The sequence below is a fragment of the Phaseolus vulgaris genome, chromosome 7 (assembly GCF_051622355.1).
Source record: "Phaseolus vulgaris cultivar YP4 chromosome 7, ASM5162235v1, whole genome shotgun sequence".
NCBI lineage: Eukaryota > Viridiplantae > Streptophyta > Magnoliopsida > Fabales > Fabaceae > Phaseolus > Phaseolus vulgaris.
Genome location: NC_143504.1, coordinates 13,434,762 through 13,455,755, shown reverse-complemented (window position 1 = coordinate 13,455,755; position 20,994 = coordinate 13,434,762). Strand labels below are relative to the sequence as shown.

General features: G+C 46.2%; 1 protein-coding gene across 2 annotated transcripts; it reads right to left on the bottom strand.

The window, feature by feature from the left end:
* Positions 1-1,924: 1,924 nt before the first annotated feature.
* On the bottom strand, positions 1,925-3,177 carry LOC150025791 (uncharacterized). Of its 2 annotated transcripts, none has more exons than XM_090304988.1 (2): positions 2,882-3,177; positions 1,925-2,486 (listed from the first exon to the last, which is right to left on the bottom strand). In XM_090304988.1, exon 1 carries the CDS (start codon positions 3,130-3,132, stop codon positions 2,899-2,901), a length of 234 nt encoding a protein of 77 aa, XP_090161114.1. In that variant the 5' UTR covers positions 3,133-3,177; the 3' UTR covers positions 1,925-2,486; positions 2,882-2,898. The 2 variants fall into 2 exon arrangements, with proteins under 2 accessions (XP_090161114.1, XP_090161115.1); XM_090304989.1 differs by having other exon boundaries at positions 1,925-2,470.
* Between the last annotated feature and the right edge of the window lie 17,817 nt (positions 3,178-20,994).

The window sequence follows — 20,994 nt, the reverse complement described above, 5'->3', positions numbered from 1 at the left end:
TGATTAGAGAACACATACAACAATCAAAAAAGAAATATTGTAAAAAGTTGCCAAACACAAAAGAAAAACAAAAATGGCAACTTAGTGAAATTAATTTTCAAACTCACACCTCTGCTTTATTTGATGATTTCCGTAGGTACACGTTTGACCCGGAAGGGCACTCCTAGTTCTCCATGCAAGAGGCTGCTATCCGAGATCAAGCCTGAAGATCTGAGGATAGATCTTCTCAAGAAGGAGGAGATGATGGACACCATCCAGCCACACTCATCCCCCTAGTTGAAGAAAAAGCATTGGATTTGAGGACAAATCCTTTTCAAGAGGGAGGGGATGATGGAAGAGGGCCAAGCACAACCTTCCATGAAAGGCAAGAGCCAAGTCAAGAGCGTCTAGACCCCAAGCCAAGAGCGTCTAGACCCAATCCAAGCATCTAAGACCAAGCTAGGAGCGTCGAAAGATCAAGCTAGGAGCGTCTAAGATCAAGCTAGGAGCGTCTAAGACCAAGCTAGGAGCATCTAAGATCAAGCTAGGAGCGTCTAAGACCAAGCCAAGAGCGTCTAGAACAAGAAGACTTGGATCAAGCTATGAATGGGAAAAGGCCTAATAACACATATTCCGTGAAGGCCCATCAAGTGTAGTTTAGCTTTAAATGAGGTGTAAATAGCATAACCATGTGGACAATTGTTTAATTTTCTGCACATTAGAATTAAGGAAGCATTAACCTTGATTAGCTAAAGGTTTCTAGAAGCCTTTACTAATAAAGGACCATATGCACCCATGTGCACCCATGTGCCATGTGCACCCATGTGCTTCACATTTACATTACATTTAGCTAGCATTTCATTTGCACTTAGCTTAAGAATTACGGCCTCCTTAGCCTATAAAAGGAGATGCCTATCACTTGTATTTGGAAGATTAATGAGAGTAAAGTTATGCTGCCAACATTGTGCCATGCTTTGCTTCTACCTAGTTTCTAGGCTCTAATCTTCATCTTCCTCACTTACCATAGGGCTGGCCGAACCTCGCTACTTCCATACATATCATGCACCTTCAAGATCACCATAGCTCCTAGGAGGATCTTGCACATGTACAACCATGGCTTCCACACCATTTTTCACATGATTCTAAGAAGAGCTTCATGAATTTGCCATCATCTTCTGCGCAGAGAATGTTGCGTCAGACGCTCAGAGAGCGTCACGTCAACTGATCAAAAGAATGTCACGTCAGCAAGGAATGCCACATGGATGCAAGGGCGAGGCCTTAGTCTTTTTGCAGAAACAAGTGTCAGCTCAAGACTAGGGGGCTTGTGTATCGTCCCGTCCCCGAGCGTTGACCAAAGTCAAAGTCAAAGTCAACATATGGTCGACCCCTCAAGGGGGCCCAAGTGAAGAAAGTCAACAGGTTGACCACTTAAGGCGTCGCCAGGTTGGGCGTCGCCAAGCTGAGGTGTCGCCAAGTTAAGGCATCGACGGCGTCACCCCCGATACCCGTGGGTAGGAAAGACCGTGGAGGGGGCGACATCGCGAGAAGCCTCAGTACCTCAGAACAGTAATAAAGAGAAGAGAAAGGTGGCTTCAAGGCCATAGTTCTAGTACCAGTAAGGGGTAACTTAACTCGTGAAGTACCCACGCCACCGCTGGGAGACCCTGGGATAGATACGACCCGTGAGAGGGCCACGCCCAGGGGAGAACCGCGTGCATGGTACGAGAGAAAGGTAGATACACCCCCAGGGCGAGTGACTAGAGGTTGGGGCGCATGAGTTGGCACCCCGAAAGTCACCCCTTGCGCAGATGCACTCCAAGAAGGAGGACTTACACGATGGATTATCCCTGAGTTGGGTTACAACACTGTAAGGCCCTCCATAAAGAGCAGCGATCAAGTCAGAAGAACACATAGCAGAAAGCATTGAAACATCAAGGTATAACAGTTTCCCTGAAAGTTTGCTAAGGTACGCATTAATTTAGTTTACATTTCGAACGCTTTAAAGCACTTTAAATGCTTTAAATGCTTTAAACGTTTTAAACGCGTGGAACGTTTTTATACGCTTTAAATACGCTTTAAGACGCTTTAAATGTTGGAGGTGTTTAAAGGGGGCTTTAGACGTTTGAGAAAGGGATCAGAGGTTTTTTGGACCTAGTTATCACAAGTTTTACACACACTTTACTTGTTTGCTTGCGCACCCACTGTACGCATAGGCAATTAGGGTAGCACTAGTTACTCAGTTATTTGACCATCTTCAGAGCATCTATTCACGGTGTTCCGATACGGAGGTGTGTCCCTTTGATGTTTCTCGCTAGCTGATTTGATCGTCGGAGAGCAAACGGCCGCGAGGGTGCCCCTTTGTCCACTTCTTTTCAGGTACTCACAGACGGAGCAGAACGAAGGTGCCCTACCTCGCGAGGAAAATCCACGCACAAAGACGACCCTGGTCAACCGGCAGGAACTGATCCCACACTCAATTTGGTGGAGACATCTATGTAGTGGACAATCTATATATATCACTTCGTATGAGAAAATATATAAAATGGTATATATCTATCATTTATGATTGAAATCAAATTATTCTGGAATGAAATTTCTCTAATTTCTATTGAAGTTAATTCACCTGATTAATATACGAAAAATTTAGATAGTTTTGCATAAACTATACCAGATCTCATATAGATCCAATGAATGAGAAATTTTAAACTATAGAGATGGTATTTATGGTTTAGAGTTTCAAAATAAAAAGAATCTGAAGTAAGATAGTTGTAGTTGTAGACGTGAAGGTTGAGATGTTTTTACTTCGCTGCTTTATTAACATAGTACCAATATATATATTATACACATATGTTACAATTGAAAGGAATTTTGGTATTCATTTTTCAACAGCAAGGGTAGCTACCTCATGAGTCTAAGTTCTCATGTGTGATTCATAGACCCCAAGAACATCAAGGTTCTTATGGGCTCTTCTACACGGTGGCTCCTCCTCCGTCGTCTCTCTGCTTGATTATACATTACAAACCAACCTTGCTTCGCAGCGTCGGCGGCAATTGCCACCGTGGTCGCCGCCTCATCAACTTGATGAAGCTTCTCGCCGGCGGATCTCCTTAACTCATTGGCCAGAGAGCTTTCGCCGGAGATGTGAGGTTTCATCCTACTTTTTATCAGAGAGACTAAGATATTAGAACCTTAGGGTAAGATAGTGGGGCTTTATATACAAATAAAAAGCCTTGTCCATTTATTCCCCAAAAATTAAAAATAATTAAAGACTTTTTTTTCAATGTTTCATATAATTGTATACTTTGATAGTTAAATTATTTTTTGTATTAATTGATTTCTAAGTTGAACTGAAATTAAACATAATTAAAATGCATTTTAAATTGGTTTAATCATAAATTCTACGTTAAAATGACGACACCAGGAGAAAAGTTAGTTGAGTGGTTCTTGGCTACGTGTCAGTTGTCTCCTTCGTAAGTTTCAGGATTCCTTGTAGTTTTGGATAACACGGACAATTATCCACAAAAATATTTAAATATTTTAAATTAACAATGTAAAAGATAAAAAATAAAAAAAAAACTTAACTATCTTTTAATCTCTATGTTAAGGATAAATATCATTTTCATCTTTTAGAGTCTAAAAATTCAATGTTCTCCCACATTTTAAAAAAAAAAATCAATATAGTTTGTTCTTTTAAAAATAATTAAATGTGATAGTTTCCATTTTTTTTATATGATTTCTAGTAACAACAAAGCGTGCAGTGACACAATTAATAAGATAAATCGATTTTAATAAGAATAATCTAACCGAAAAAATTAGGTTGAACTGTTTTAAAATATTTTGAAACTACATTAAAAATTTTAGAAAAAATTGAACTGAATTTATTTTTACCATTAATATAGCAAATAAACAGTTATTTAAGCAACGAAGAAATAAAAATAATAGATATCATCCTAATAATTAGAATAAAAGATACATGGGTTCTAGGAAAAAATACTCATTACTGAACACTCTGTTCCTCTACTGTTTAAATATAGATTTTAATATTAATTCTTGGCCATTGAAAAACGTTGAACAAAATGTGAGATTATTGATAAGCACAAATCCTTCCTGACCAATAAAAAAGTTAAATAAAAATGCTCAGATAATTGATAAACAGTTACAATAGTTATTGAGGTATTTATAGGTGCAAGGGACTTATCAGAATATCTATCTAACCTAAAATATCTACTGTCTTTGTCTCACAATTATGTTAGCTTTGTTATGAGTCAAGGAACATCGTTTTTCTTCTCAGACTTCCCTTCGATCTTAGAGAATCAGATTTGTGGAAAATATTCAAGAGATAAGAAAGGGTGAGCGATCTCTTTATATCTAACAGATTAAACATCAAGAAGCAAAGGTTCGATTTTGTTAGATTTCAAGGAGTCCAGAATATTAGGGAGTTGGAATTTCGTCTAAACTCTATTTGGGTCGGGAGCTGGAAGTTGAACGTTAATAGATCAAAATATAACAGGGCAGCAGACTCAAGAAAGGAATTGAATGTTAAATTGAAGGAGAAGGCAAAGATGTCTGAGAAAGAAGTTAAAAAAGAATGGAGGGCAAAAGGAGTAAGCACATACGCAAACACTGTCAAGTATGGTCATAGAGGTAGAGCACAAACTCAAAACAGAGAAAATTTGCATGCCATTCACTTTAGAGCAGAGGAAACTCCCAGAGAATGGTTAAATAATTGTTATATTGGGAGAGTCTCGAATTTAAACAAGGTATCAAGTCTAAACGAAAGCTTTATTTTCGGGGGTCTTGGTTACATAAAGGTCAAATTTCTGGGGGGATTCAATGTGTTATTGAAAGGGGAAAGCGAGATGAAGATCAAAAAAGCCATAGAGGAGAACAAAGACTGGTTTGAAGAAATGTTTGACACTATCATCCCATGGGAAGAACAATTTGTATCGGTAGATAAACTGGTGTGGGTGAGATGCAGGGGCCTACCTTTGAAGTTATGGAATACAAACTGTTTCAAGCACATTGCAACGCTACTGGGAACCCTTGTCGAGATTGACGAGGCAACTTTGGCATTGGAAGAGCTCGAGTATGCAAGGTTCAAAATTAGAGTTTCAGTGGGATGCGAGGCGAAGATTACTAGTTATATGAAAATCAATGAGGTGTTGTATCAGGTATCGGTGGAGGAAGAATGCACTGTCCCGGACTATAAACTGTGTCAATGCCATTGGAGCGATGTATATGATGGCATGGAGTCAGAGGCGAGCTCAATCGCGTCTAATGCTTCAGTACGTTCGGGGAGTAGGGATTACGAGGACGGTGGAAAGGAGGTTGAGGAGAATCAGATGGCGGAAATGAGCAATGTCCAGCCACCGTCGGTACAAGGTCACCGGAGATCGAAACCTATTGTACCGGTTGGTGGTGGTGAGTCCTTTTTGGATAGACCAATAGGCCCTTTCTCTGCACCTATTTTCAGTACAATCATAGGTAAGGAAAATGATCCTGCCGGTTGACTTAGCGCCAAAGTGTTGCCTCGTCACGAACCTCCTCACCAGCTTGACTCCACGTGCCCTTCAAGTCCACACCACAAAAGCTTCTTCAGAGAACCTGAAAACACAAGGTGGCGCCTCTGCGGCCAGTGGCGCTCCGACGCTCAAGTCAGTAACAAGAACACCCAAAACTCAGAGAAAATATGCTCTGTAGAACCGTACTAAAGGCACACAACCCTAGCAGAATGAGTCGTAATGAAAACGTACCTCTGCAGATTCTGTTAAGTTTACCTTTATAGCTAGGTTTCTTCTCTCTCCAGGCCGTTATGCTTTTGGACGCGTGGCTTGCATCCAGCCCTGCACGTGTCGCCATCTGGGCTGGGATAGCAGGTAACGCCCAACCCTACACGTGTCATCATCTAAGCTAGGATAACTCGAGCGTCACTTCTCTATTGCATCCAACCCTACACGTGTCATCATCTGAGTTGGAGTAACAGATAACATCCAACTCTACACGTGTCGTCATCTGGGTTGGGGCAACTTGAACGTTATTTCTGTGTAGTAACCAGCCGCGCAGCTAAGTCATCTACTCATGGAGCAAGCTAACGCGCAATGTGCCTTAGAACACCACCTGACCAGACGAGTATTGGGTGCAGCACAATGCACCATCTCTATGATATCGCCTGTTGTTAATGGCACCCTCCTCATCACTGCGCCATGAATGTTCTTGGGCTGAGGAGACCTTGTCACCAACGAATGTCCACTCTGGGAATCCTGTCGCTGATAGGCAAGTTGTCCCTTTCAACCCACACGCCCTTCACGCCCTATGCTGGCGCAACAATCGCCTCACTGGAATTGTACACTTGAACTTACACTTCTGAGCCTTCATCAGCTTCAACTGAGCTTACTGGGAGATTCGGCGATGTGCTCCTCGCGACAGCGTCAGACCACCTGATCTCCCCTCGTCAACACGTCGACGTTATACGATCTCGGCGACAACCGATCATGCGCGTTGTAGCACGCCGCTTTCACAAACGGCGACTACACTAGCTTCTGAACCACTCGCCCTTCTTTAGCCACGTGCTCTGCTAAACCCGCCTCACGTGGTCACGTGCTAGACACGTCATCACACCCGATGACCTGGTCGGTACACAAGCCCCCCAGTCTCGAGCTGCGACTTGTTCAGCGAGAAGACTAAAGAGGTTTAAACCCGGTGGCCTACGTGGCTTCGCGCGTCGGTGCTCATACTGTTCACTGACTTGACATTTCACCAACTTCTTCAATCACTCGCCACGTGGACTAATCAATGGCCATTATCCACTGTCGTTTGCGCTTCCCGCAACGTTCGAAACCCTTCGAATCTCTTAAACACTTCGCGCCATTTCACTGTTTCATTATCTTCTACCTTTCTTCGAACTCTCGAAACGCTCCAGCGAACGCTCCGATTTTCCCAACCTTCACCTTTCTGAACATTCTTCTGATCATCTAAAGGTAACTTTTTTATCACTTCTACTGATATTTGTTGCATTTTGATCGGTTTGCATCATCCATTACCTGTCTGGAGCATACGTTGTGGGATGTTTTCTTTTTTCTTCGTTTAGGGTTTCTGAACTTCCTCTGCGAGCCCCTCTTGTTCTTGCCTCTTCTTCTCTTCTGTCGAGTCTTTCTGTTTACGTACTCTTATACCTTTTCGTCTTCTTGCAGCTTCCTTGATGACTCGCTCAAAAATCACATCAAACCCTCCTCCACCTCCTCGCAACCCTCCGGCGAAAACCCGTAGGGCAAACCCCTCTTCTTCCCACGACCCCCCAAGGGGTCCCAACGTCCCTTCCAACCGAGTCGCGAGACATGCGTCCTCTCATTCTAGCCAACCACAACCAAACCCACCACAAACCAGCGCTGTGGTGAAACCTCTTCGAGATTACAAACAGCTATACCTGTGGGCCTCCGCAACCCTGCTGGGTGAGACCTCATCCGTCAACTCCAATCGCGACATCCTTCGGCTCAAGAAAGGTGATAAGGAGCACCTCTCTTTCAGCAAAGAGCACGATGACAAAGTGTCCGTGCGTCCTTGTCCTCCCGGTGTGCCCATCTGCACCGACGATCAGGGGAGCGACGATGCCCCCTTCTGCTTCATTTACACCACCATGTTCAAGAAGGTCAAGCTTCGGTTTCCCTTCACACGCTTTGAGAGGGAGCTCTTGACCGAGCTTGACATAGCCCCCGCCCAGCTCCATCCCAACAGCTGGGCGTTCGTACGGGCTTACCAGATCCTCTGCGCACACTAGGGACATCCGGCCTCGGTGGATGTGTTCCTCTACTTATTCGAGGTGAAGAACCCGGGCGATCGTCTATGGGTCAGCCTTAATGGGATCGCCGAGAGGTCCATTCTTTCTATCTTCCAGCAATCCTACAAGGATTGGAAGGGAAAGTTCGTGCGTGTATGCTGCAATGATCAAGACCCTTCCCTTCTCGACGGGTTCCCCTTGTATTGGGTGAACAAAGGGAAAAAGGAGTCGAGCTTCAGGAAGGGTAGGGAGCCAGAAAAGATGGGGGAGCTCGACAAGGACTTGTGCGGTTTCTGGAAGAAAGTCGCTTCTTCCAACGTGACCCTGTCGACTGCCTCCATCGTCTTCTTCGAGTTCTATGAAAGCCAATTGGACTTTCACATAGGTCTGTCCTTAAGCCTTCAAGTTTCCCTAGCTTGACTTTGCATTTTCTCGTTTCTACTCTGATGTTGTTGTTCTAACTTCGCATATGGTTTCAAACTCCTTCATGCATTATTACCTGTCAATTCTCTGTGCTAGTTGATAACTGTTGGCTCCCTTTGCAGATACGATGCTGGGACAAGATAGGATGGCTGAGCTACGCGCCATAGCCAGGTCCCATAAGCTTGCGGCGGGCTCTCAAACGATCCTGAACTCTGTTGCGGAGATCGCCGCCTCCCAGGGCCAATCCCCACCAGTTGGTCCACCCGTTGCTGCCGCTCTTCCAGCCCCCCAACGCAAGAAACTACCTCTCAAGAAGGCCGAAAGGAAAGCCCCCAGGGTAGTATTTGACGAAGAGGTGGATGAAAGCACCGAGGACGGGCTAATCTGCAAAAGGAAAAGGGTGGCGGTGACCGAGCCCCCAGCAATTGAGAGCGTCGTTCCAAACTTCACCGAGAACCCCCCCCCCCAGCGCCTCCATACCATTCGAGTCCGCTGGGGATGTTCTCGTTTCAAACGCTTCAGTTGCTGAGGCCGCTCCTGAGCAACTTGCTGATACGCAAGCCTCCTCACAAGCCGCCGAGAAGCTCCCTGCCTCACCACCAAGCCTCGAAGCTCCCCCCGTCGTCCAACCTTGTGAGGATGGCGGTGAGCACCAACCTTCACCTCCACCAGCAACCCCAAGCCTCCCAGCCGCTCTTCAAGAAGCTTTGAAGTCCTTCACCGTGCACCTAAGTGCCATGGTTGACGATTGTCTTCCCCAAATCGTCGGCGAAGGGCTCAAGGACTCCTTGGAGAAGTTCGAGCTCGATAATCGGATCAACCAGGAGGTGGCAAGTACCGCGAAAGCTGAAGCCGAGAAGACCAAGTGCGATATGATGATGCAAGGCTTGGAGTTTTCGCGAGTTGAAAACGCCCTCAAGGACGAGCTCAGGAGCGTGCGACAAGACAACAAAGAGCTGCGCAAGAAGCTTCATGACAAACTCCAAGACGCCGTCGAGCTGGAGAGCAAGATCGTCCCTCTGAGGGAGAAAATTGCCGCGCTGGAGGAGGCAAAGAAAACTGACGCCGAGAAGATGGTCAACCTGGAGAAGAGGTCAGTCGAGAGAGAGACCCTTCTGGGAAAGGTTGAGCAAGATCGGGATAAGGCCTCCCAGGAACTTAGTGAAACTGCTGCTAAGCTTGCCCGAGTTCGCGAGCAGAACAGCGGCTCAAGAAGAAGGCCGACGAGCTCGAGCTTGAAGTCACCCAGGTTCGTGAAGAGAACAGTGGGTTCAAGACGAAGATCGACGAGCTTCAGCTTGAGGCTGCCCAGGTTCTAACTTCCGGCTTTGGCGCTGCTTTGGAGCAGTTTGCTTGCAAATATCCTGACCTTGATCTTTCTGAGTTCTCAGTATACAACGAGGTGGTGGACGGCAAGATCGTGCCCCCGATTGACTTATCTCCTTGAAAACTCTTATGCCTTACCTTGGTCTGTAATAATTTTCATTCTGTTCGAATTGTTCGATACTCATGTGCACACACACACACACACACACACACACACACACACACACACACACACACATATATATATATAATCTTCTAATTTATCTACTGTGCAATCAACTGGTTTGACTGGATGGTTTTTTCTTAACTCAACGTACTTTGCACCAACCGGTACTTAACTTTTCTCAACTCAACGTACTTTGCACCAACCGGTACTTAACTTTCTGCAAACCACCTTAACTTAAATAAACGGTTAATTTGAAGCAATAACGCTTAATACGAAATCACTTACTTAGCACCTGGAATTTCTCTTGCCCGACCCGCCAAGGGCCAAAGGCATCTCTACATCATCGCTCAGAACTTCGCAAACGCGGCCTCCGCCGTGCGATTCTCTTTCTATTCCAATCTCAAACCATGGGCTTCTGGCGACGTCATCTTCCCTTTAACTGAAAGCGTCCCTTGCGGGACCACCTTCTGGTTTCATTTTTGCTCACCTGGGAGGAGAGCCGTCTTTCGAATCGCTCTTTGCCTTCCCCGAGCCTTTACCCTGAGATAACTTACACCATTGTTCCCTCATCTGGGGGTAGAGCCGCCTTTCGGATCCTTCTCTACCTACCTGAGTTTCAGAACAATGATTTGGGAGGTAGGGTGTCCTCTGCGAACCTTCCCCAACCACCCTTCACCTCCGATTTAACTGGTCTTACTAGGTCAACATTGGTGTCTCTCTCAAGGGGGAAAGAGTCCTTCTCCAACCCTCCTTTCCCACACTTGAGATCGTTAGCACCCCTGATTTTTCGGTTTAATCTTGCCTGAACTCACTCGAGGGTGAGAAGGACTTTTTCTGATGCCTTAACTTGCCCAGGGGTTACATCTCCTCCTCCCCCGGATGCACTGAGGGCTTTCAACTTGCCTCGATTTGCTCACGCAAAGAGGTCTTGGGATCTGTTCTCGCCTACGCTCGCTCGAGGCGAGGAGGTCTTTAAAATATCTTTCTCGCCTACGCTCGCTCAAGGCGAGGAGGTCTTTTAAATCTCTTTCTCGCCTGCACTCGCTCAAGGCGAGGAGGTCTTTTAAATCTCTTTCTTGCCGGGAGGAAATCTGATACTTGGGCCTCCGATCGCCAGGGGGTGGTGAGGACTTAAAAAACTTTATTCTTGTGCCTCCGATCGCCATATGGCGATGAGGAATTAAAAAACTTTGTTCCCGTGCCTCCGATCGCCATATGGCGATGAGGGCTTAAAAAACTTTGTTTCAGAAATTTTGTACTGGATGCATGCAGTTCGGATTTGCCGTTTTTCTTTAAAACTAATCAAGGGCGATAAGGTCTCCCCCCCACAAACTTGGCAAACAGACAGCATGCAAACCTAATAGCTGGGAAACTTTGATAAACTTCGAAACCTTCTTTACTGGGTGGCCTCGTTAAAACCCCCCTTGAAAAATTTGTTTAAACTGATACATCTTAAATTGTTCGAGTTAATTGCTACTTACAAAGGCTTAACTGTAGTAAAACTTGAGATGGGTGGCGTTCCAAGTGAATGGAATCGCCCCTCCCTCCAGCGTCTCCAAGCGGTAGGCGCCGTTCCCGAGTGCTTCAGTTATTCCTGTCCACTTGGGTGACAATTTGTTTTCCATCTCGTACTGGTGGGCCTTCCTCATCACCAGGTCACCATCCCTGAAATGCCTTGGCTTTATCTTGGAGTTGTACTTACGCTCAACTCTTCTCTTTACTGCCTCAGCCTTCACCCACGCTTCCTCCCTGACCTCGTCCAGCAAATCCAAGTTCATTCTCATTTCTTCGTTTGAGTCTTCCGCCACGAAGTTCTGGAATCTCGGCGAGCTTTCCTGGATTTCGATTGGAATCATCGCGTCGCATCCATACACTAAGCTAAACGGGGTTTCGTGGGTTCCCGATTGCTCAGTGGTATGATATGCCCATACTATACGAGGAACTTCCTCAGCCCAAGACCCCTTGGCCTTTTCCAGCCTCCTCTTCAATCCTCTCAACAGAACCCGGTTAGCGGACTCCACCTGCCCATTCGTTTGCGGGTGTTCCACGGAAGCAAATACCTGTTGTGTCCCGATGTCCTCGCACAGCTTCTTCAACAGGTGGCTTGCGAACTGAGTCCCGTTGTCTGATACTAGACGCTTGGGCACACCAAAACGACACACAATATTCTTCCACACGAAACTTTGGATTTTGTGTGCGGTGATCTGGGCTACTAGTTCTGCCTCGATCCATTTGGTGAAGTATTCGATCGCTACAACCAAATACTTCATCTGCCTGATCGCTAACGGGAAGGGCCCCAGAATGTCGATTCCCCACGTGTGGAACGGCCAGGGGCTGTAGATTGACCTTAGCTCTTCTGGGGGCGCCTTGTGCCAGTCGGCGTGCTGCTGGCATTGCTTGCAGTGTTGGGCATATCTCTTGCAATCTTCCTTCATCGTGGGCCAATAATAACCTGCGCGGACCGTTCTCGCCGCCAGAGATCGACCTCCAATGTGGCTCCCACAAATCCCTTCATGAAGTTCGGCCATAATTCTCGTGCACTTCTCTCCATGCACACATACAAGGAGAGGGTGTGTAAATCTGAACCTGTAAAGCCCGCCATCAATGAGGGTAAACTTGCTGGAGCTCTTCTTTATCTTTCTGGCCTCTGTTGAGTCCACTGGAAGCACGCCATCCGCTAAATAGCGTTGGTATGGCGTTATCCACGTGTCTGGTTCGTGGATAGCGCAAACTTGCATCGTTCTCACCTCTTCCGCTGGGCGCGCTCTGACCCTCGGCGTCCTCAAAGTTTCCTGCACTAGGGATCTATGGCTTCTCGCCGTTCTTTCCGTCGATCTGCAAACATGAAGAACCTGGTGGTCTGCCACGAATGCTCGAGGCGCTTTCAAGGTTTGTTGAATGACAGTCCTCTGTCTGCCCCCCTTGCTCGAACTGGCGAGCTTGGCTAGCAAGTCAGCTCGGGCATTCTGCTCTCTTGGACGTGCACCACTTCGAATAAAGCGAAAGATCTCCTTAGCTCTTGCACGTACTCCAGGTAGGCTGCCATCTGCGAATCCTTGGCTTGGAACTCGCCAGTTACCTGTCCGGTGACCAACAGCGAGTCGCTCTTGGCCATTAGCACCTTCGCCCCCATCTCCTTTACCAACAGGATACCGGCGATCAAGGCCTCATACTCTGCTTGATTGTTGCTTGCTTTGAAAGCGAATCACAATGATTGCTCTATCAACACATCGTTGGGTCCCTCCAAAATAACCCCAGCCCCGCTGTCCAGCTGGTTGGACGACCCATCCACCGAGAGTACCCAACGAAAGTCATCCTTGGCGTTTTGCGCTATTTCGGAGGACAGCTCGACCACGAAATCAGCGAAAATTTGCCCCTTGATCGATCCCTGGGGCTCATATTTGATGTCGAATTCCGACAGCTCAACCGCCCACTTCACCATCCTTCCAGCTACATCTGGTTTCTTCAGAACCTTCTGAATTGGCAAATCAGTCATTACCAACACCGTAAAGCTCTGGAAGTAATGACGCAGTCTCCTCGCCGAAAATACAACCGCTAACGCTGCCTTTTCTAGGGCCTGGTACCTCACCTCTGGGCCTTGCAGCACCTTGCTAACAAAATAGATGGGCCTTTGGACCTGATCTTGATCCTGGACGAGCACTGCGCTTATTGCCCTCTCAGTTATGGCAAAATACAGCCCGAGTGGCGTTGCGGCTTGGGGTTTGCATAGAACTAGTGGGCTCGCCAAATATTCTTTGAGCTTTATGAAGGCCTCCTCACACTCCTTCGTCCAGACGAACCTGTTGTTCCTCTTCAAACACTGGAAATATGGGTGACCCTTCTCTCCACTTGCCGATACGAATCGGGATAGAGCGGCCATCCGCCCCGTGAGCTGCTGCACCTCCTTCACAGTGGCGGGGCTCCTCATTGCCAAAATGGCGGCACATTTCTCGGGGTTAGCCTCGATTCCCCTCTTCGACAGGAGAAATCCCAAAAATTTCCCTGCTTCCACGCCAAAAACACACTTCTCAGGGTTCAGTTTCAGCTTGTACCTGGCTATTGTGATGAACAATTCTTCCAAATCGGCAACGTGCTTGTTTTTCTCCAGGGACGTCACGACCATGTCGTCAACGTATGCTTGCACATTCCTTCCGAGCATAGGCGCGAGCACCTTGTCCATTAACCTTTGGTACGTGGCTCCCGCGTTCTTCAGCCCGAAGGGCATCACCTTGTAGCAGTAGCATGACCTTTCCGTCATGAAGGCAGTCTTCTCTTCATCCATGGGGTGCATTTTGATTTGATTGTACCCCGAGAAGGCATCCAAAAAAATGAGCAGCTTGCACCCTGATGCACTGTCTACCAGGGCGTCTATACTCGGCAAAGGATAAGAATCCTTTGGACAGGCCTTGTTCAGGTCTGTGAAGTCAACACACATCCGCCATTTTTCACTACTCTTCTTGACCAGAACGACATTGGCGAGCCATTCTGGATATTGAATCTCTCTGATGTGGGCTGCTGCGAGGAGTTTTTGTGTTTCGTCTTTGATCACCTGCCTTTTCTCCTCGTTGAACTTTCTCCTTCTTTGGCGGATAGGCCTGACTTGGGGATCCATTGCTAAGCGATGGCACAAGAAATCAGGGTCAATTCCTGGCATGTCTGAAGCAGCCCACGCAAAGGCATCCAGGTGTCTGCTAATCACTTTGGCGATTTGGTCTTGCGTCTCGCTATCCAAGGTTCTCCCCAGCTTAAACACCTTACCGTTGATCTCCTTCTCGAGCCATTCCTCCATTGGTTGAGGCTTCTTTTCACTGGCGATCAGTGCCCTCGCGATACCTGTTTCTCTGGCGGTCTCCGAGCAGCTTCTTTCTCCCTCCAACCGAGCGACGCTCTCGGACCTCGCCTCTACATCCTCCATAGGCACATCGCCCCCGGCAGCCACCTCCAACACCGTATCCGAAACTCGCCGCCGGGTTTCCTGCGCAGGCTCCGCGCCAGGGGGAGGCATTGTGGTTACGTGGCACACAGACCTCTTCTTTTTTAGGTTGTTTTCGTAACACTTCTTCGCCTCCTTTTGGTCAGAGCGAATGGTGATGATCAAACCCTCCATAGTCGGTAGTTTGACCTTCATGTGCCTTGTCGAAGGCACAACCCCCGATCTGTTGAGCATTGGCCTTCCCAACAGTATGTTGTACGCCAACGGAGCGTTTACAAAAAGATACCTGATCTTCTCTGTTCGTGAGGCCAGACCATTTGTGAAGGTCGTCCTCAACTCAATATACCCCCTTTCCTCCACTTAATCGCCGGCCAAACTGTACATGGCCTCAACTGATCGGGGGACAGTTGTAATTTTTCAAAAGTCGGCCAAAACATTACATCTGCCGAGCTCCCTTGGTCGACCAGCACCCGGTGGACTGTCCTTCCCGTCGTGACAAGTGAGATCACAATCGGGTCATTGTCGTGAGGTACAACGTCCCTAAGGTCTCCTTTGGTGAACGTGATGTCCACGTCGGGTGAGTGGTCCTCAAAGACTTCCACTGACATCACCGACCTCGCGTACTTCTTGCGCTGCGATGCAGTGCACCCTCCACCTGAAAATCCACCAGCTATGGTGTGGATCTCGCTGTGGACGGGCACCTCGTGCTGCTGTCCTTCGTTGCTCGCTAGTTGGGAACCCGCTGATTGGCCCGCTTGCTTTTCCAGCAAGTAATCTTTTAGGAATCCGCACTTGACCAACTCGACGAGTTGGTATCCTAAAGCCAAACACGAGTTGATGGAGTGGCCAAAGCTCTTGTGGAACTCACACCACGTGTCTGGTTTTGGACCCAAATCCTTCACGGACTCCCCCTGGTACTGTCTCACGTCAAACAAGTCGTAAGACACCAATGGTGGTGCCTTGTTCACTATATACTGCTCAACAAACATCTTGGAAAACTGTTGAAAAGTGGTAATGTGGCCAGTAGGTATACTGACGAACCAGTCCAACGCTGTTCCACTAAGAGTGCTCATGAACACCTTACAATAAACCGCGTCCGACCCCCTCGAGAGCATCATCTGAGTATGAAACACCGTGAGATGGGCCTCAGGGTCCTCCACCCCAGTGAAAGACGCTTTCACCGCCACAGTGTTAGCCGGGACCACCGAGTCCATGATCTCTTGGGAAAATGGCATGGGGAAGCTGCGCGGTGGGGATGCGGGTGCAGATCTGTCCCCGACCGCACGCTCCTCCCGCTCCTGCAGGGCTTTGCGCAGCTCTTCGTTAACCCTGTTGAGCTCCTCATTCCTAGCTTGCGAGGCCACCAGGGCCTCATGCATCCTTTCCTCAAAGCGTTGCCTCGTCACGAACCTCCTCACCAGCTTGACTCCATGTGCCCTTCAAGTCAGTAACAAGAACACCCAAAACTCAGAGAAAATATGCTCTGTAGAACCGTACTAAAGGCACACAACCCTAGTAGAATGAGCCGTAATGAAAACGTACCTCTGCAGATTCTGTTAAGTTTACCTTTATAGCTAGGTTTCTTCTCTCTCCAGGCCGTTATGCTTTTGGACGCATGGCTCGCATCCAGCCCTGCACGTGTCGCCATCTGGGCTGGGATAGCAGGTAACGCCTAGCCCTACACGTGTTATCATCTAAGCTAGCATAACTCGAGCGTCACTTCTCTATTGCATCCAACCCTACACGTGTCATCATCTGGGTTGGAGTAACAGATAGCATCCAACCCTACACGTGTCGTCATCTGGGTTGGGGCAACTTGAACGTTATTTCTGTGTAGTAACCAGTCGCGCAGCTAAGTCATCTACTCATGGAGCAATTTAACGCGCAATGTGCCTTAGAACACCACCTGACCAGGCGCGTATCGGGTGCAACACAATGCACCATCTCTGTGATATCGCCTGTTGTTAATGGCACCCTCCTCATCACTGCGCCATGAATGTTCTTGGGCTGAGGAGACCTTGTCACCAACGAATGTCCACTCTGGGAATCCTGTCGCTGATAGGCAAGTTGTCCCTTTCAACCCACACGCCCTTCACGCCCTATGCTGGCGCAACAATCGCCTCACTGGAATTGTACACTTGAACTTACACTTCTGAGCCTTCATCAGCTTCAACTGAGCTTACTGGGAGATTCGGCAATGTGCTCCTCGCGGCAGCGTCAGACCACCTAATCTCCCCTCGTCAACACATCGACGTTATATGATCTCGGTGACAACCGATCATGCGCGTTGTAGCACGCCGCTTTCACAAACGGCGACTACACTAGCTTCTGAACCACTCGCCCTTCTTTAGCCACGTGCTCTGCTAAACCCGCCTCACGTGGTCACGTGCTAGACACGTCATCACACCCGATGACCTGGTCGGTACAGAAAACCTAGGGTCTAAAACCCCAACGGCTTTAAGCAGGGCTGACGTGGACAAACGGTTTGGGCTTTCTGAAATGGACCAAGATGGGAATTGTCTGCAACCTACGTGGGGAGGGAAGGGAGGTGTAGAGGTAAAAATCATAATGAGGTTCTGTCAAAATCTGGCCCAGTAGTCTGTGGCGAGGAGAAGCTGTGGAATGGGTCGCTTAGAAGTCCGATTTTTTCCAAAAATCTCCGTGATCTCGACGAATCAGAACAGGGAGGCCAAATTGGGATAGGCAAAGCCACCTCACACCATGAGAAAGCCAGAAACGGAGCAATCACCGCACCACTACCCACTTCGCTTGAGGCTACAGAGGAGAGTAGGAGGAATTCTTTGCGAATGAGGAGAACGGAAGCGAAAGGAGTAGAAGGCTCAACTTTTCATGCTCTGACGAAGGTAGAAGAAAACAAGGGGGGGGTTACGCTTCATATAATTCAGTATCGAGGGTGGAAGATTCGTTACGAGAGTCACAAGAGGGGGAGGCAAACCAACCATCTAAGCAATTTTCAAACAAACAGAAGCAAAGCCATTTTCAATCGGATTCGAAGTCAAACAGAATAAATGACACGTATTTTCCGTTTGGCAAGCAAAGGAAAAAGGGGAACCATCTGACTGTTGATGAAGTGGACAACCAAAAAAGGCAAGTACATAATTCGTGTGCTACTAACTCATCGGCAATATTAAAAATGAGAGTGTTTTGGGTGGGTGAATCAAGCAAGAACAGCAAGCGGGACGAATGTAAGAATATAAGGTCAGTTCTATCTCAAATTAGTAATTCTGTTTCTGATATGGCCATTAATAATTGTAATCGTTTATTTTGGTTGAAACATGGGAGTCTTGAAACAATTAGAGTGTGGGAATTGGGTAAACAGTTAGGGGCTTCATGTGGGGAAGAAGGAAAAGTTATGGTAAGTTTAGAAGAACTAGAAAAAAGGGACAGGTTTATGAAACTTAAAAGGGAAGCGGGGGAGGTTATAGGTTGTTAATGAGAATTCTTACTCTAAATGTGAGAGGGTTTGGGAGCCATGTAAAGTGGAGGTATGTTAAGGAATTGATTAGAAAGGAAGGGATCAATATGTTGTGTTTGCAAGAAGTCAGAATGAAAAATTTCAGTTTAAATTTATGTTGTAAGTTATGGGGTGACAATGACATTGATTTCTTATACAGCGAACCAGCTGATGGGTTAGGGGGTATTCTTATGATTTGGCACAAATTGTTCTTTCAGTGTACTAGTAATTTAATCAATAGACGGTTCATAGTGTTTTTTGGGTTCTCTAAGGAGAAAAATATCCCTGTTGTGATTGTAAATGTGTATTCTTCCTGTATTCTACAAGAGAAAAAACAAATGTGGAGAGAGTTATTGGAGATTAGGCAAAGGGAACCTTGTAGCTCTTGGTGCTTATTGGGGGACTTCAATTCCATAAGAAATGAAAGGGAATGAAGAGGGGTTAGTAGAGTAAGTGGTAATTAGAGAGAAATGCAAGGTTTTAATAACTTTATTGACAATATGGAGATGGTGGATATACCCTGTATTGGAAGAAAATACATTTGGTACAGACCTAACGACAAAGCAAAGAGCAGGCTTGATAGGTTTTTGGTGTCTTTTGATTGGTTACAATACTGGACAGGTAGTAAGCAATATGTTATAGAGAGACAAGTATTTGATCACTGTGCGCTAGTGCTAAAGTCAAATGTGGCAGATTGGGGCCCAAAACCTTTTAGGTTTCTTGACATTTGGCAGGATGATAGAGAGTTTGGTAATTTCGTCAAAAGCAAGTGGGGAAGTTATTTGGTTCAAGGTAACGAAATCTTGGTGCTAAAAGAGAAACTGAAAATGTTAAAGAGCGACCTGAAAGGTTGGAATAGAGATGTTTTTGGGCACACTGATAAATTAAAATTTGAGATCCTGAGGAAAATACAAGAGTTGGATTCGAGAGATGATGAAGGCGGTTTGGACGAAAACAAGATCATAGAAAGAAGAGAACTCCTGAGTCAATTACAGGACATTAATGAGAGAAACGAATCTCTATTACAACAAAAGTCAAGAGCATTGTGGATTAAACAGGGGGACTTAAACTCTAAGTTCTTTCATGCTTCTATCAAATGGAGGAGGATGAGGAATGAGATTAAAGAAGTTAAATGTAATCTATCTGGGAATTGGGAGGAAGAACCAAACAAGGTAAAAGAGATGGTTTGGGATTTCTATAGAAATAAGATGTCGGCTACCGAAGATATTGGAGTTAGGTTGGATAATGTAGTTTTCAAGGAGGTATCTGAATCTGAAAATAGATTCTTGTCAGATCCATTCGATGAAAAAGAAATAAAGGAATCCATTTGGAACTGCGGTAGTCACAAAAGTCCTGGCCCAGATGGAGTAACTTTCAACTTTATTAAAAATAATTGGAGTTTTCTAGAAAAAGAAATGTATGGAGCCGTAAAATTCTTTCATAAGGAGGGGAAGATCCCGAAGGGTTGTAATGCGTCTTTCATAACGTTGATTCCAAAGTCTGAGAATCCCCAATCCCTTGAAGAGTACAGACCTATCTCTCTTGTTGGTTGTCTGTACAAGATTCTGACGAAAGTGCTAGCTAATAGGATTAAAAAGGTCATTGGGAATGTGATAGATGTTTCACAATCAGCTTTTCTGTCTAATAGAGGCTTGTTAGACAGTGTCCTCGTAATGAATGAGGTTGTGGACGATCTGAAAATGAGGAGAAAAAGCGGGGTGATTGTGAAACTTGACTTTGAGAAGGCGTATGATTCGGTAAGCTGAGAGTTCTTATATTATATGATGGGAAGACTAGGGTTTTGTGGGAAATGGGTTCAGTGGATTAGAGCCTGCCTTGAATCAGCTACAGTCTCGGTGTTGGTAAATGGTAGTTCGACTAAGGAATTCAAACCAACTAGAGGTCTTAGACAAGGGGATCCGCTGGCACCGTTCTTGTTCCTGATTGTTACACAAGGATTAGCTGGGCTAGTAAGACAAGCGACAAGAAAAAACTTGCTCTCAGGTATTAAAGTAGGGGATAAGAAGGTGGAGGTGAATCTATTACAATTCGCGGATGATACCTTTCTTGTTTGTGAACCAAATGTGCAGAACATCATGTGCATCAAGGCTATTCTAAGATGTTTTGAATTAAGCTCGGGCCTCAAAGTAAACTTTCATAAGAGCAAGATTGGGGCAATTGGAGTAGACAGGTACGAGGTGAAAAGGTATTCAGAAATACTCCATTGCAGTCTAATGGATATACCGTTCACATATCTAGGCCTACCTATTGGAGGTAATTCATCTAGGTGTTCTTTCTGGGAACCAGTATTATCAAAGATGAGAAAGAAATTGTCTGTATGGAAGGGAAGGAATTTGTCTTTTGCGGGAAGAGTTTGCCTCATAAAATCTATCATCACTGCCGTCCCACTCTTTTTCTTATCTTTCTTTAAAGCCCCAACTGGAGTGTGTAAGGAAATTATTAAACTACAGAGAAAGTTTTTGTAGGGGTGGGGTAAAGAAGGGAGGAAAATCGCGTGGACTAGCTGGGAAAATATCTGTAAAGCAAAAGAGGATGGAGGTCTAGGCATTAGACGTATTGATTTGTTTAACAAGGCACTCTTGGCAAAATGGTTATGGAGACTAGACTCCACAGAGAATGGACTCTGGAGGGAGGTCTTGGAATCTAAGTACAATTTGGGGAGGTTGACGAATTCATGTGCGCTGAAACGAAATAGATTCACTTCAAGATGGTGGAGTGATTTATCTAAAGTTGGTCTCTCGGACCAAGGCGCCAGCTGGTTCAATCAGAATACAACTTGGAAGGTAGGATCAGGGGTGAAGATCAAATTTTGGGAAGATGAATGGTTACCTATTGGCCAACTCAAAGCAAGGTATGAAAGATTGTACAACAACTCTGAGCTTAAAGATAAGACCATT

What these genes read in the sequence shown, in the direction of transcription:
- LOC150025791 (XM_090304988.1), bottom strand. Translation starts at nt 3,132, where the DNA reads ATGAAACCTCACATCTCCGGCGAAAGCTCTCTGGCCAATGAGTTAAGG.